Source organism: Rhopilema esculentum, chromosome 8, assembly GCF_057945365.1.
Source record: "Rhopilema esculentum isolate cy_ngs chromosome 8, ASM5794536v1, whole genome shotgun sequence".
NCBI lineage: Eukaryota > Metazoa > Cnidaria > Scyphozoa > Rhizostomeae > Rhizostomatidae > Rhopilema > Rhopilema esculentum.
Window position 1 is genome coordinate 7,236,700 of NC_142822.1, and position 16,325 is coordinate 7,253,024.

The following is a 16,325-nucleotide window of genomic DNA, read 5'->3' on the forward strand; positions in this document are numbered from 1 at the left end:
TAAAGAAAAATTAACTTTGATGTTAAAAAGAACACATTATATTTTATGTACAATCAATTATAAAATAACTAAAAAAACTAATAATTCCCAATAAAGTCTGCATTTTCTTTTTCTATTTCCCTCTTTATCCTCATTTCTCTTCTCAGCTTGATGTAGAACCTCAGTGCATCTGGATGTGCTCGAAAGCACTGCCTGTTTAAATCAAGTATCCTCAAGCCATTTAAACTCTTTGCTCTTGATAAAGCAACGTACGCCTGACCGTCTTCAAAAACCCTCGCCAACGACACTTCAACACAGTCTAATGTCAGTCCCTTTAGAAATCAAAAGCATAGAATATTCATCATCAAGAAATTTGGAGTTATTGTGCCTGCAGGGCTATTGCCCCCATACCACAAGAGCTGTTATCTTTACCGCTAGGGTTATTTCTCTTAATTTTTGAAAAGTAAATCTTTGTGTGGTTCATTATATTGCTACTTTTATACTTCTGTTTCAAAGGTAGTATGAAACCGTATTAAAGATAGCAAGCATTTCTTCTGTAAAAGCCCCTCTCAGACATTCCAAGGAACATTTCTTAGATACAAAACATCCTAGCCTTGTCAACATTATACCGCATACTATAGTCGTTAGAGAAAAAGAGTAAGATAGGGTGTGCTTAGAGAGACGATTATACGATCCTGGGCAACAAATTCAGACGTAGCGTTTGGGGACGGACTGGCAAGGGGAGCTAGGGTGCGATCGCAGCCAAGACCCACCTTTCTTTCGTTATTTCAATTCCATTCATTACCTGGTAAAGCGACCCCCTGTACAAACTGAAAGCGTTGTAGTGACTCATATAGTTAGTTAATTAACCTGATTAGATTCTGTATTTTCATAACAACAGCTGTTTCGAAGCGTCACTTACCCAGGTCGAGACACAAGGCTGATAGTTTTGTTTTCTTATTTCAAGTACAACATGCACTGCACTTATGAATCAATAAAAATCAACTTGAAATTTTATTCATAAAGATTTTATGTCATAAAGATGACATATTTAAAAACTGTTTGTGGGTAATAAGGTAAAACAGGCAATTTCCTACTTTTAACATTTTTTTGAATCATAGTTTTATATATAGATAAATCTTTTGGGAGTTTTATTGGAACGGGTATCTTACCCAAAACATGCTGCTCAAAGACTCAAAGATGACTTCGCGGTGTTTTGAAGATGATTTCTGAAGCTGTTTCTCACCCTACAACTTTTGCAAAAGACTAGATATCCAAGACCCAGTGGGATTGTGGGAAGATTGCTCAGTGGTTATTTGGAACAATTACTATGAGAATGGCCCAGTGACAAGGGTTATGGACTACAGATTCATGGGTCTATGGCTCGAGTCTCTGCTATGACTAAACTTTCACTTAGAGTAAGGGGAGTCGGCAGCCCTCTTTAATTCGAGGCCTAGAAATCCGGAGTTTTGGTCACATCGAGAGGTAGCAAAATGCTCAATAGCTTCTAAATGCCCTAAGAACTACCTTCGGAAGGAAGGTAGGAGCAAATAAAGAAACAAAAAGTTTCCAAATAAGGCGAATGATTGTTACCTGGCTTTTGTGTATGGAGATGGCCCATGCTAGTTTTAATGGCAATTGTTGTCTTGTTGCCAAACCACCTCCGGGGATACCTAATGTAAACCTTTCTGTTTTAAGCGCTATTTCTAAGCCATTCACAAACTTCACAATGGGTATATCTGCAAGAAAATTTATCATGTCAAACAATGTTATATATCATGAATCAATGAAAAACAATATATTAAACTATTTAACAATATGGGCTAAGTTTTTGTTTCATTTTGTCAGTTATGAAAACATTTACAGAATGCTTCAGCTTTAGATTTTTAAAATGAAGATAATAATATTTTAACACACTTTGTCTCATTGAATATAATTTTCTTAAATTTGACTTTCTGTCTGTTTGGGGTTAACTGCAATAAATTTAATGTAAGCCGTAACTCTAAAGTTTGCAAATAGCACTCAGAAGCATTAGTTAATACCTGAGCCGCTAGAACAACAGGAAAGCCTATTCTTTTCTAAGGTCGTGAGCGAACCTAGAAAATGAGCAGCCTTGTGAAGCAAAAATATGGAAATAAAAAATGGAAAAGATTCTTACTTAAAGAGTTGCTTTGAAACTGTTTCACGATCCCCCTTGCACCATTCACCAAACCCTTTTGTAAATCCAGGTTCTTTGTAAGCATTACCTAAAAGTTAAAAAATCAACATGGTTGAAACTGCATAAAACGTAATTCAAACACTATAAGCTTTTTTAGACCCCAAAAAGAGGCTGAAATATTGACCTTATTAAAACCCCGACTAAGGTAATTAAGAAATATTGGGTAAACTCTTTTAAATACTGGAATCGTGACTCAACAACTTGCACTTCAGCTATCAGGTATCTAAATGCACCCAACTAGTTGTTTTGAAATTTATTCAGTTCATCTTTTTAGCTATAATTGTATATCATGTGAAAATAAATCTTTCGAAGAAGGTGAAGACGCTAATTTCAAATTTAATTCAGTGCGCTTATTTTGGTTAAGGGCAGGCAACGAGGCCCAATTAAATTTAAAGAAGCGCAAAATTAACAGCCACGTGACTGTTTCTGCATTGCTCGGAAAACAGCATGCAAACACAACTTGCTAATCAGTGGTTTTTCTATGAACGTATCATTTTATTTTGATAACTCTTATGATCTAGAATATAAATAACAGGATCTTAGCATTTGATTTTGTTTTGAGGACAGGAGACAGTTACCGAATTGGCAAATAATGAAATCTGGAAAATGAAGGAATATCTTAGAAAACAATGGAGGTGCACTTGCCGTTTTTGCCCCTTCAGGCATCTACAATGAATTAGAATAAATAACTCAATTGGCGCCAAGTTAAATACTTCTGCCTTACGTTCGCTGCAAAAATCTTCATGTTTTCAAGGTCAACAGGAAAAGCAACACAAGTTTGGATCTGCACACAAAATTTATCAATCATTCAAAGCCCCGAAATGATGGCTTATCGAAAAATGAAGCAGAACGTATAAGAATACCTGAGCACCAACTTTAAGCTCGAGACGTTGCTTAACAGGCAGATATCTGTCCATTTGATTTGTGAATAGGGAATCGCTATCCACAGCTTGAAAAACTTTTAATTCACCCCTGAGCTCCTTCATTTTAAGATTGTTCATTTCATCAACATCATCCTTGTGAGTGCAAAGTCTTGTCGCTTGTATGCCATGGCGGTTATTGACATTAGAGGTTCCATTTTCCAGTACGGCCAGAATTTCTTCCGGGCACCTAAAAAAGTTTACTTCATTATTTTTCTTTGAAAGGTACATCTAGGTTCAGAAGAACATATTTAAGCTCAGAGATTTACTCGATTCTCTTCAGTTGTTTGCTCCATTAAGACTACTCCCAATCTACAAGATGTTTTTCTATAACCTTTCTCAAATATTTTCTTATACGTACACAATGAGGATATGGTGATCATGATTGTATAAAACAGCTGATTTCAGATTCCAACACACTAAAAAAGTATTTCGTTAAAAATTCCTCAGAATTTGTGAATTATTTTACTTGAATCTTGCATAAATTTCGATTTCTTGAAGATAAATTAACAAAAACTGATATTTGAAATGAAAACAGCGTGCGTCACAAGATAAGTCCAGTCTGTATGTTTAAGCCTCGGCATGGCAAATGACTTGAGCTTGCAATATCGTTATGCAAATTTATTTCTCTTATAAGCTAAAAACTTACTTTCCAAATCTGATGTATTGTAGAATATTAATAAAGGATGTATCATCTTGACGTTTCACTTCCGTTAGTTCAAAAACCGAGTTGACACAATCTCTCCAGCTTTCAGCCTAAACAAAAGAGCAATTATTTAGATAGCACAGGTATATTTGAAGCTTTAGCATAATTAAAACAGTGCTCTTGCTTATAACTGGATTATAAAAACATCTTATATTGATGGTGATCTGCAGTTCTTTGAAGACTATTTATCAATTTTCTTCCCGTGTCCATTGCTGCTTTACATTTGATTACAGACTTGCCTTTTGTTGTGGAATCTGAAAAACTAAAACATTCCAAAGCATACTCCACACATATTTGAAGGACCTGCTTGCAAAAATTTTTACCTACCTATCCTAGCCAAAAGTAACTTGGGTATATGTACTTTTAGTCAGAAAAAAGAGAGACAGATTTTTATTGTAAGATCTTAGCCAACCCAACCAAATAAGATTCAAATGTCAGATAGCTTTGTAAAAGAAAGGTTCTGATGATTTCGATATGACTTCTGATTAAAAAAGGATGAGAATAAATCATCTCCCAATTAGTTTGCACTTAAAAGGTAAAAAGGAAGTGTTTTCATAAAAGTTCAAGAGGGATCCAAGTTGCTACAAAATTTCAAATGGGAGGCTAGGCCAAGGGGCTTTTTTAGATTTTAAAAACTTCAGCCAATGGTGACCAAAGAGGCTTACGTTATTATCAACCAAAGAGGCTTATAATAACTGCAGATACCTTGCTCATACAATCAATAAAATAGCATGCTTTTAGCAAGCCTGGCCATTCATTATTTTGCTGATGAACTTTGAATTGCTTGCCTGATTTGTTCAGATGAGCTATATCCATGACAAAATTGATGTGTATACTTAAAATTTGTGCTGTATGAGCAAATTGATGCTGTAGTATTTAAAGTAATTTTCCCTTCAACCTCTGATGTTGAAAATTTTGCTGGCACATCTTTTCAAGATAAATCTTATTAGAGCTCAGAAATACACAGCTTCTTTCATGTTTTCTTTAGGAGACTGATTCACTGCTCCATTGAGCACATGTGGAGAATAGTGAAGGGAGCACAAGCTATTGCTCACCCCAAAAGTAGAACAGTTTCTGTTTTTTAATGAAACTTTACCTGAAAACAGAACTTTTTCTTCACTTTTGAATCTTTAATTACTGGTGGCAGCTGCAGAAAATCTCCACAAAGAATCAGCTGAATCCCTCCAAATGGAAGGTCACTTTTCCGTATGTACCTGGCTACTGCTTCAATTTTATCAAAGTAACTAGCTTCAACCATTGATATTTCATCTATGATCAAAAATTGGCATTTTTTCCACTGTTGTTTCACTGAAGGCCGTGATGATAATTCATAGCATTTTTCTAATGAAGCACCACCAGTTCCAATCCCTGAGAAATATATAAATATATTTTCATTATATTCTCAAAACGTACTAAAATAATATGGAGGAAAACACATGAAAATGCAATGATACATTGAATAAAAATAAGTTTTAAGATATATGCTTTAAATGGTGGCACATTTATGAACTATTCTAGATTTAGGTGAGTTAGTTTTCTGGTATATAACTATCAGCAACATCTTTTCAATTATTCCCAATCCAAAGAATACAAAAAGAATTTTAGGAAGTATAGCATTGTGGCTGGTTTTAGGGTTCAAGGGCACAAATAAGATTAAATTTGGGGATACCTTTTTCTGGGGTAGCTGAAATGTTTTTTGGGAACTGGCATTCTTCATTTTCTGTAGTCAGAAATCTGGAATTGGCAAGTTTTAGATTCTGGAATTGATGGTCAAGAATTGGGCTATAAATGTAGAGGCCTATTTGATACCTTTTTCAGTGGGATCGATTCTCAAAAACAACACTTCTATGATTGATGCTAGCAGCAAAAGGAAACGAGAGGAAATTCTACTATTAGCAGATAACAGGAATGGTTGTTAATAGAAGTGTTATTCATCATTATCTTTTTTCATACCAACCCTTCAAATCATACTTACTGTGACAGCCCTCAAGTCCATATGTTGGTGGTTATTCTTGCTACTTTTTAATAAAACCTAACCAATAAGAAACTTTAGTATTATAAAAAAATACTCTTATGAGAAAGTTGTAAATCAGAAGCTGAGACCACATATAACTAGTTAAAAAATAAAAATGAAAATTGACCTGCAAATGAATGTAGAGTGATTCCACCAATATGACACGCAGCAATTCCTGTACTTGCAGATGCAACTGTAGATGCTGGGGGTAAAGCACCGATTATTCTCTTCAGAAGATAGGATTTCCCCGTACCTGCACATCCAGTAAAGAAAACATTTTTGCCCAGTAACACTGCATCCAATACCTCTCGTTGTTCAGTTGTCATTTTCAAATGTATCTTTTTGTCGACATTTGGTGTGACTTTTGTTATGTTCTCACTACTATTAATTCTTTTTCGGGGTAAAGAATAGCCATCTTCCTTTCCTCGCTTCCTTTTGGGTGTTATGTCTGTAGCATGAACTCTAGATTTAAGACCCGAAGGCACCTTCTGGTTTGAAGGACTTTTGTTGCCCTGCTTAGATTTGTCCTGAAAAACCAAGCAATCCTTTTCCGTAAGTGGACTAATAAACTGGAATTCCTTTCGTACAGTGCTGTAAAGTCTAGCCTTATCTGTTGCATGACCTTTCATAATTCCGAGTTTAATTGCAAGGGTTTTAAGAAACATCGCAAGCCTGTCAGGAGGACAATTTGATATGAGAATCTGTGTTTTATCTTGTGTTCTTATTGAAGCCTTCCCCTCTCTGAGGAACTTTTTAAATATCTTGACATTCTTCATAATAATATCTTGAGTCTTTCCAGTCTTTTTAGTAGCAATTTTGATCACGATGTCTCTGAACTGATCCCTGCCTAACGACACCATGCAGTTATTTAATTTCTGGCTCTTGGTTACATTCCCTGTTGGTGTCAAACTTTCGATGGCGACACAGCAATCAAGCTCGTACTGTTCTACTTGCATGTTTGTAGGCTTCAAATGAGTCAAATGGATACCTGGGAAATCAGCGAAAATTCCAGCGAAATTTAATTAAAGAGCTTTCCTTCGATCTGGGGAGACATCTTCACTTTGAGGCGGTCATGATTCAAATATTCCCACAACAAAATAGGCAACCAATGAATGCTCGAATCGAGCTCGAGTCTCGCTACCAGAACGAGGACGTCCGTACTAAATCCCGGACCAGCCAGCGTGGATCTCAACACCCAATTAAAACAGGTAAAAATCCAAAGTTCAAATTCCAAACAGAAAATTAATTATCGGGAAATAGAATTATAAAAATCCTTTCTTTCAAATGCAACACTAATTTTTCCGAACCTTCTCAAACTATGGTGCAACTCCAACAACTCTATTCTTCCTATGCACATGAGGTGCCATCTCATTCAGGGGCGAAAATACTGGAGGGGGGGGGGGGTATGGAGGCACACCCCCAATCTACAAAGAGTCAATTTCACAGGGCAATCGAAAAATTCGCAGGGGGCCAAGAAGAGATTTATTGCCGCGCAGAAAGGCCACCTATGAAGTTCGTAAAGGGCCGTTTAGGAATTTTGAAATGGAAATATCATATTTGATTCTTGGCATTGCATTTAAGCGATGATATTAACATACATTGCATGCAAGTACGTGAATATCATAGTTTTGGTGGATTTATCTCAGGAAAAGTGTGCAAGAATTTATATACCTGCCATTAGTTTCCCGGTTTTCTTCAGAGGAAAAACATATTTTAAAACAACAAGCTCGGGCACAACGGTTAAAAACTATGCGATGATTTACTGCCAGCAAAACGTAGATAAGAGACACCAGTAAAGTTTGAAAATCAAAACCAAGCAAGTGGAAAGTTGATCGGACAAAGTTGTCTGTTGACAAATATGATGGCTCTTTGAAAATTTTTTTTTACCAACTGTTAAATTACATAATAACCGATTGTGCACACAGTTGCTGGAGTAGCCAGCCACACAGGCTAGCTTGAAGGCGTTTCGCTGTTCTGCTGGGTAAACATGAGTCCAAACACCACGTTAATTTATTAAATTCTTCTTACGTTCAATTTATCTTAACAATTAGAATATACTTTGCAGACACGCCTGCTCTTGATTGCCTGGTTGAAATCGCTACCAATTTAATTGCAGCGCTACAACCGTTCGTTTCAGCAGCTGCATGTTGTAGGGTGAATTTTAAACCCGAAGATCAGTCTTTAGATAAAAGCAAATGCAGAAGGCGATTTATCAATCGTACTGTACTATACTTATGGAAAAATAAAAAATATTTTAGGTTTTATTCTGAGTCAGTAATTTCATTCAAATCTCATTCAAATCTTTCTGTATTTTCTAACTATTTCTTAAAGAGCTAGTCAAGCCCGTAGCCAGGCCTGTGGAGTAGGGGTGGCAAATCCCCAGACCTGTTTCAGCATGTTTTCTTAGCAGCGAATTTTTTTTGAGCGCAAGGCACCATCTTAAGAGGCGTGCTGGGGATGAGATCGCAGGGGGGGGGGGACAAAGGGTCGGAATGGCGACCCCACATTAAGCTATATTCAAATTTTCCTTCAAAGTCATTGAATTGTGCAGAAAAGTACAAGAGCTCGGAAGCACGCCGATCTATATCTAAATATCTGTGGCGTACCGGAAGACATTCAAATGAGGGGAGAGAGGGTAGTCAATCACTGACAGGACATGAAAGAGAATTTTCAAATAGAGTATGCTATTCTTTGTAAATCCTAACAGTATTTTTGAGTATCATTGTAGCAGGTGTATCGTTACCCTGGGTACCAGACTCACGCTAAATACATTGTGTTGATTTATAACATCTATTTACATAACAATATTAGACCTTCCAACCCTTTAGATCTATATATCGGAACAAGCCACGGATATAACTACACTGTCCGAGACGGCACCATGTTTGCCGCCGAAGGAAAAGGAAACTTTTGAATTTTGAAGCTTCCAGTTTGCTGAAAAATGCATTTTTTGAAGCAATTCTCAATAACGCAAGCTTTCTATGAAAAAAAAATCGACAGACTGAAAGCTATTTGATGGTTTTAATCAACTTTCTGGTGTCGTTGTTTAAAATTTTAGCTTATCTTCAGATAGGGACATAATCTCTCGGCTTTTTCTTCCTAGCATTGCAGTAAATCAAAACTCCTTGCACTTTTCCAATAATTTTAGGGGGATCCCTAACAAGGAAAGGGAGAAAGGCGGCTAGAAGAGAGGAAGGTGAGACCAAGTTGTTTTATTTTAGCTTCGAACGAAGACATGAGTCTGGGCAGCAAGAATAGTGACAAGAGAAATAAACAAAAATTACTGATTGCATAATTTGGACCAAGGATTTTTTAACTCTAAATGACAATTATTACTAAGTAAAGTTGATAAGCATGGTCATTGATATGCAGTAGACAACAATGGCTCCAATGGCAATGCAGAGGCAACAAATCAGTACTTTAGAGCTTGGTGCAGATAGTCCTCCCATTTTCTCTGTTGTGAAAACCAGCATCTTCACCTAAAGAATGAGATTGAAACATCTACGTTCAAGGATGGGTGTTGTGCTAAGGGAAAAACAAGGGGATTTTTAAAAGATTTCTGCCCGGCCAAACTAGGAAACTTTGGCATACGATGTTCATATTTCACAAATGTTCACAGAATGTTTCCTAGTTTGACCACCATGTCATATGACAAAGCCGACAAAAAATTTTCACAGCGATGTTTGAAGGTCGTTAAACAATTCGTGTAACATTTTCTCGTATGTAACAAATATTTGCTAGTTTGGCCTGATGCTGTCGGGCAATTCAATTCAATGCTGGTCAAATCCGCGCGCGGTCTACTGCGCAGTGCTCAAAACACAACAGTAGTCTCGAATTCGAGCTTATTACTTAAACTTTAGTAGATGAACTTATTGGACTACCAAATTTTGTTGACTGCTTTGAAACATTTGAGCTATAAAGTGCATTGTTTGTTGAAACTACTTGTGCCGGGTTATCATCATTTCTACTTAGGCCCCATGTCTTCAATAGCAATTTTCTTGACCCAAGAAAACAAACCCAACTGATCCCTCCTCTGTAACTACTGTCTAACTTCGCAAGATTATTTTGTTTTGGGTTTTACGTAGTTCAGACCTTCCTAAAACGGGCTTTATATGCAGGCAACTGCTCTTTGCTTTATCTCCATTTCAGCTTTTCCCTTCCAGATATTCCCACTAATTACCAACATAATCGACAACAGCAAAATGTTGTCAGACAAGTTTCGCTACACAAATTTTGTGTCACACAAACAAATGAAAAAATAATTTGCGTTCTTGCCACAATGTCATATGACAATAATTTCTAGCTTGGTATAGCCTTGAGGAAAATAATCAGGTTTAACTAAAATTTGGTCACCTTTTCCTATTAACTAGAGCGAATGAGATTTAAATCGGACTCTGGGTTGTTAGATGAAAAGTAAAAAAACCAGACAATTATTTGGATTCTTTCAACACCTTGAAGAAATCTGGGACATGTTAACCAGCTATTTGTTCATTTTGTTAATAATCCGTCTATTTAATGCTGTATCAGCAAAGTCTTTTGTGTTTCTACCAGTGGCGTCGCCAGGGGCGGATCCAGAGCAAATTTGAAGCAGGGGCAGTTGGTAGTGGGGGCGCTAAAAAATTTTCAAAAATTGGTTACGAGGGTACGCTGTACACAACAATTTCAGATACCTTTTCAGAACAAACAACATAACTTTGAGGTAATCCTTGAAGCAAATTACCCTATCGGTCCAAGAACCTTTTTCATCTGATTCTCATTCTTCAAAAGGGGCGCACAATTTCCAAAAAGGGGCGCCAGACTTGCTTCAACTCGTTGAGGGAGGGGCAACTGCCCCTAGTTGCTCCCCCTTAAATCCACCACTGGGCGTCGCCACGGGGTGGACTGGGCTGATCAGATTGATTTCGATTTTCGCACAGTCAAAAAAGCCACCTTTACGAAAAATGCTGCTTGAGAAAGTTGCTTGTCCAAAAATTTCAAATTAGATAAGCAATTTATTTTTTCGAGCTGGTGACGCCACTGGTTTCTACAGAACTCTTTCTTTCCAATTTTTCAATTTGATTTAGGAAGAATGTCCATAATTGTGAAAAAGAGACTACTGTATTTCGCTGTGTATTAGACGCAGGTAACATTGCGGTTTGAACGAATTTTCTTCCACAGATTTAGTGTCTATAGTTTTCTTGAGTTGAAATATACATGCTTCACAGGCACTGAGAAAATAAGGTGCGTCTTGTACAGGGTAAAACACTATTTTTTCAGAATTCAAACATAGAATTAAGGGTGGGTCTTATGCAAAATACGGTAGATGAAATTCAGGATGCATCTTATACATGGCATAATACAGTAGATGAAATTCACAGGAGTGTCATCAGATAGAAAACATTTAGAGGCAGCTAAGTAGGCGTCTTGCATTAAAAATATTTGCTTGATTGAGATAGGCCTCTTGTAAAGGCTGTAGTCCTCTCATGTCTCAAACACCCTTAGAAATTCACATGAATAAAATCATGCAATGTCTGTGACCCTTAGCCTTATCCCTACTTTATTGGGCGAATAAACGGAACTCATTAACCAAATAGACATTTAATAAGCAATTTATTGTGTAAATAGCATTTTAAGCATTATGATTTTATCAGTCTACGATATCAAATTTTATCTCAAATAGAAAGTAGAGAGGGGCTTGCTGAAGTAATAAATAGCCATACTTACAGCTTTATCTAGTTTTTCACTGAATCTTTCAAACGAAAAATTTTCTAAGACATGATCATAACCAGCATTTCCTAATACTTCAACAGATGGACCTCTGTCTGCTATTTTCTTCATTGCAGTTGAGAAAGCCAGAGGATTTGGATCACAAAGGAAGCCAGTTACATCATTTAAAACAGTTTCAAGAGGCCCACCAGAATTGCATGCTATCACTGGGCATCTCATGTACATAGCTTCAATGGGAACTAAACCAAAATGCTCTTTGCTTGGAGTATAAAGTAAGCAAGTTGAAAACTTCAACAGTGCCACTCTTTCCTTGTCACTAAATGATCTGATGAAAGTAACATGGTCAGATAAACCATTTTCTTCTGCAAATCTTCTGAGTTCTACATAATGCTCTTTGTTTTCAATAACTCTGTCATCATATCCTCCTAAAAGTACAAAATAAACAAATGAATAAATAAATTATAAACAAATAATTAAACAAATAAATATATAAATAAATAACTGCTATCTTAGGGCTCTCTTTTTGCACTTCTGATCAACGCCTATTCATACTCGAGCTTACAGTAGGATATGAAACTAGCTTGGATGTCTATGCTAACCGCAAAAGAGAGAAATACTTGCATCTCATTCACAGCCTAAGCTCAGCCTATTCTTCTATCATGTTTGTTAATCTTTCTATCAGTTCCCTAGGTATCTTTGGTCTCTCCTGCTCCTCTTTCATCAACATGTGCAACGCTCTAGATATCAGCAAGAATCATCTCCGCTTCATGATCTCCAAACTATCCAACTTAACTATCTGTACTACAGAAATAAGACTTCGAATAATCCTAAACTACTTCAATTCTAACGATCTCTGCTACTGACAACTTCTAAAACAAACAATGACGAATACACTTTTTCCTTTTTTTGTTGTTGATAATTTCTTTTGTTTGTGCTTGTAATAGTCTTTTTCTTTGTGAACCCAGGCTAGCCAATTGCAAATTACCTTTGTAATAGTGAAATTTATTATTATTATTATTATTTTCTTTATTATTATTATTATTACTATTTTTATTATTTCTATTATATACCAAGCAACTGTTTCACAGGGGCCTGTTTGTCTTGGGTTTTACAAACTCACTTGAAAGGGGCCCACCACGAAATTTCCTGGTGTCCAGCCTAGCCACATCACTCCTGTGTCAAGATGAAAAGGGGCTAAAAATTGTAGGTGAGCAATTCGCAGTTCACTTGGCTGACACATACAGACCTGTCTGTAGTATCCATTTTATTTTGGACACATGAACGCAAATATATTAATATATTATACCCTACATCTATGGTTGAATTATCCATTCCAAGATTGCAGATTTGCTTCTTTTCTTAGCCTCTGTGTTCAATTCAAAACAACACTTTAGGGAAACAATTAATCAATTTGTTTTTCAGAATTTGTTGAGCATTCTGAAAAGTTTGATTGGATGAAAATATATTATGCTTATTGCTAAGTATTCATTTCACTTAAAAGTACCACTTTATAACATACAAGAATCTGTTTAAAGAAAATACTATTACTTCAAATTGACTTTTAGTTATCTGCCTCAATGTGTTTTACATACCAGCCATTATCAGATGTGTCTTTCTCCATACATCCTCATCAACTTTCATTTTGTACTCCCTCATTGACTCCAATGCTAAAGCAAGATTCTTTTTTCTCTCATATCGGTTAATGGAAAGAAATATATATTTGCAAGTGGGAGGTATGACATCATTCAAAACACTCCTTTCTGCATCAATTTCAAAGCTTTTGATATTGATGGCAGGGTATAAGACTGTGACAGGCAAGTTCTTTAGTGATTTGAATGTCTCCCTGAATGTCTCTGCTGTAAATTTACTGTTCACCATGACATAATCTGCCATTCCTATGGTATAAATGAAAACAGCTTTGCTATATATATAAATATACCGTCATTCCTCAAATTAGCCCCCTGAGGGCTTATTCATTTTTTATATTTTTGGAGGGGGGCTTATTCGAGAGGGGGGCTTATATGAGGGAGGGGGGCTTATAAAATTATTGTAGACAATAAGAAGACATTATCAAAAGACCTTGTTTATTTTATCAGGAATTTCTTTATGAGCATTTAATTAATTATTACCAAAAATACGAATTTGTTGTGGTAATTCAATAAAACGCCATAGGCAACCTCAGATGGCAAAAACCATCAAATTGAGGGATCCAATTCCAGAATTTACAGTAGCAGTGGGGGCTTATTCAAGGGGGGGGGGCTTATTGCCAGTTTGTAGTTCTAGGGTGGGGGATTATTCGAGGGGGGCTTTTTTGAGGGGGGCCAATTTGAGGATTTACGGTATAGATAAGCCACAAATAAATGTACCATTGTCCACTTTAAATACATTGCCCATGAAAAAATTCCCAAGCAATTTCCTTATTCTTTAAAATGTTTTGAATTGCTTAATTTTCAGTTTTTCAGTGAGTACAGAATATCCAGTGAGTATCAGTGAGTGTAACAGTTTTCAGTGAGTACATAAGGTGATGTGCACATAATCGTTTCATCAAAAGATTTTGAGTGTGACCATTTCATCTTTGTTTTCACTTAAAAACATTTTCAAAATACTTGTTTACATCATTGCAGGCCTCAGCATCTTTACTAATCAGGGTAGTAAAATAAAAGTATTTACCTGTAGTTGTCTCTTCAAGCCAATCTAATGGCTTTCTGTAGATAGCTTTAACAATATTTCTCCTTTGGGTGAGCAAAAGATCTGGAAAATGGCAGTAAAACATAACTCTGAATTTTCCTCGCAGCTTTAAAAACGGTATGCATGCGGACACCTGATCACAAAATATTACGTCTGGGCAAAAGTCAGAAACAAACACTAAATACATCGCCACGAATATCATACGAATGTAAGCAAATAAGGCATGTAAACGTCCAAATAAGTGCCTAGGCAGCCAGTCCCCAACAGCGGTGACATCGAGAGTTCCATCAATTGTTTCCCTGAAACAATGCTTGGCATCGTGGTGTGAAGTAAAAATTCTAATTTTATGTCCTTTGGTTTTAAGTGCCACTGCTGCATCAACGACAAACCTTTCAGCTCCGCCAATGCCGAGATCTGGGTGAATAAATGCAACATATACCATGATTGCTCCAACAACGTTTAGGCCAAACTGACAACTTCTTTCTGCACCTCCTTCTCTCAAACGAAACTAACTTTCATAATGAACTTGAAAATTGCAAAAAGCAGAGCTTCATCAGACTTCCAAAATCCTTTTTCACTAAAATTTACAATGGCATGTCGTACTTATTAATCGCACACCATACAATTTTCCCTTCGTTGCAACGTGTTGTATCGACGCCCGCGGAAGTGAAGCCTCGTCTACGAACGTAAAAGTCTCAGATCGACGACAGCTTGTGGCAGCCAATGAAATGGCAGCGTCAAAAATAATCATTCTGAATGTTCTAAGCAGTGGTGCCTTGTAGGGGTTCTCAGCCCCCTTGTTATACTCCAGAGAGATTTGGGGAGGGCTCAGCCCCTCAACAATTGAATTCATATTTGGTTGGACAAATTCTGTGTTGGCAACCCTTCATTATACTATAGGTTTCTCGTGAATGAGCCATTTCTTATCAGTTTTTGTGTCATCGAATAGTTTAATGATTTCTACACACAACGGAGTGTCTTAAATGCAAGTATATTTGGTGTGGCAAGGGTGTGTTCATGGGTGTGGCCTCTTGAATTTGCCTACATCACAACCCCCCATTCCTAACGTTTTAGGACAGCATCCCTGGTTCCAAGAACCCCCGCAGAAAAAGAAATATTGATACGAATGACTCACATTGAATTGAAGCTACCATATTTCACAAAAAAATTGAAGCTACCATATTTCAGCGAAAAATTATGCCAGAGACAAGGAAATTTTATGATAGACATTGCCTTTAATATTGAAAATTTTGGCCTGTTTGTTAAATATTTACCATTTTTTTCTGATGATGCGACATGTCGACCGTTGGTCTGGTCTCCTTGGTCTGAAATGACCCTATAGGTACTTTATTACAAAAAAAATGGAAATGGGCGAATCAAAATACTGCACACTTTTATGGGCGTCTTTTATCTGAAATATAGTGTTACTATTGCGAATAAATACTGAATTCGAGGCTACATTGATAGTAAGTTACTCTGATAAAAAACTAATAGAGAAAAGGTTGGTTTTGGAAGAGTTCCTCCTAGGGTGGTCATTGACAGCTCATTCACAGGCTGTGTCCTAGTTTTTGACAAAACCCCCTGTATCTCGGAAAAGCGACTAATCACACCTGATCAACATCCAGCTTCAAATTCTGCACCAAAAACAGGTTTAGTAAAGTTTCTCATCGGGTGACCATTGCTAGCTCACTCACAGGCTGTATCTAAGTTTTTGGGCAAAATCTTCCGCATCTCGGAAAAGCGTTCTCTCCTACCCGATCAACATCAAGCTTTGAATTCTACACTAAAAACTGGCCTAGTAAAAGTTGGTTAGGTAAATTTCCTCTTCGGGTGGTTATTGGCAGCTCATTTACGGGCTGCACTCCATTTTTTGGATAAAACACCCTGTTAGGCTTCTTCTTTGATTGAAATTTGTGCATAAGATGTTGACTGACCAGGCTGTTTCAAAACTGGAACAGTTTATTTTCAAGGACCCCATATAGGGCTACAAGAAGTTCTAATACAAAAAAGATAGTGGAAAGTGTGTAGATAGGTACTGCAAAGGTGAGCAAAAGTATTGCACCGCACCCCACAAAATGGCCGCACCGCCGCAAA

General features: G+C 36.9%; 2 protein-coding genes across 2 annotated transcripts; both read right to left on the bottom strand.

The window, feature by feature from the left end:
• On the bottom strand, positions 1-8,974 carry LOC135694311 (ATP-dependent DNA helicase PIF1). Its single transcript, XM_065212992.2, has 7 exons — positions 5,965-8,974; positions 4,920-5,191; positions 3,767-3,873; positions 3,061-3,307; positions 2,138-2,225; positions 1,573-1,718; positions 1-311 (listed from the first exon to the last, which is right to left on the bottom strand). Exons 1-7 carry the CDS (start codon positions 6,791-6,793, stop codon positions 78-80), a joined length of 1,923 nt encoding a protein of 640 aa, XP_065069064.2. The 5' UTR covers positions 6,794-8,974; the 3' UTR covers positions 1-77.
• A 143-nt stretch (positions 8,975-9,117) lies between these two features.
• Positions 9,118-14,930, bottom strand: LOC135694306 (alpha-1,3/1,6-mannosyltransferase ALG2). The gene is made up of 4 exons (XM_065212987.2): positions 14,214-14,930; positions 13,136-13,438; positions 11,541-11,968; positions 9,118-9,316 (listed from the first exon to the last, which is right to left on the bottom strand). Exons 1-4 carry the CDS (start codon positions 14,671-14,673, stop codon positions 9,173-9,175), a joined length of 1,335 nt encoding a protein of 444 aa, XP_065069059.2. The 5' UTR covers positions 14,674-14,930; the 3' UTR covers positions 9,118-9,172.
• Between the last annotated feature and the right edge of the window lie 1,395 nt (positions 14,931-16,325).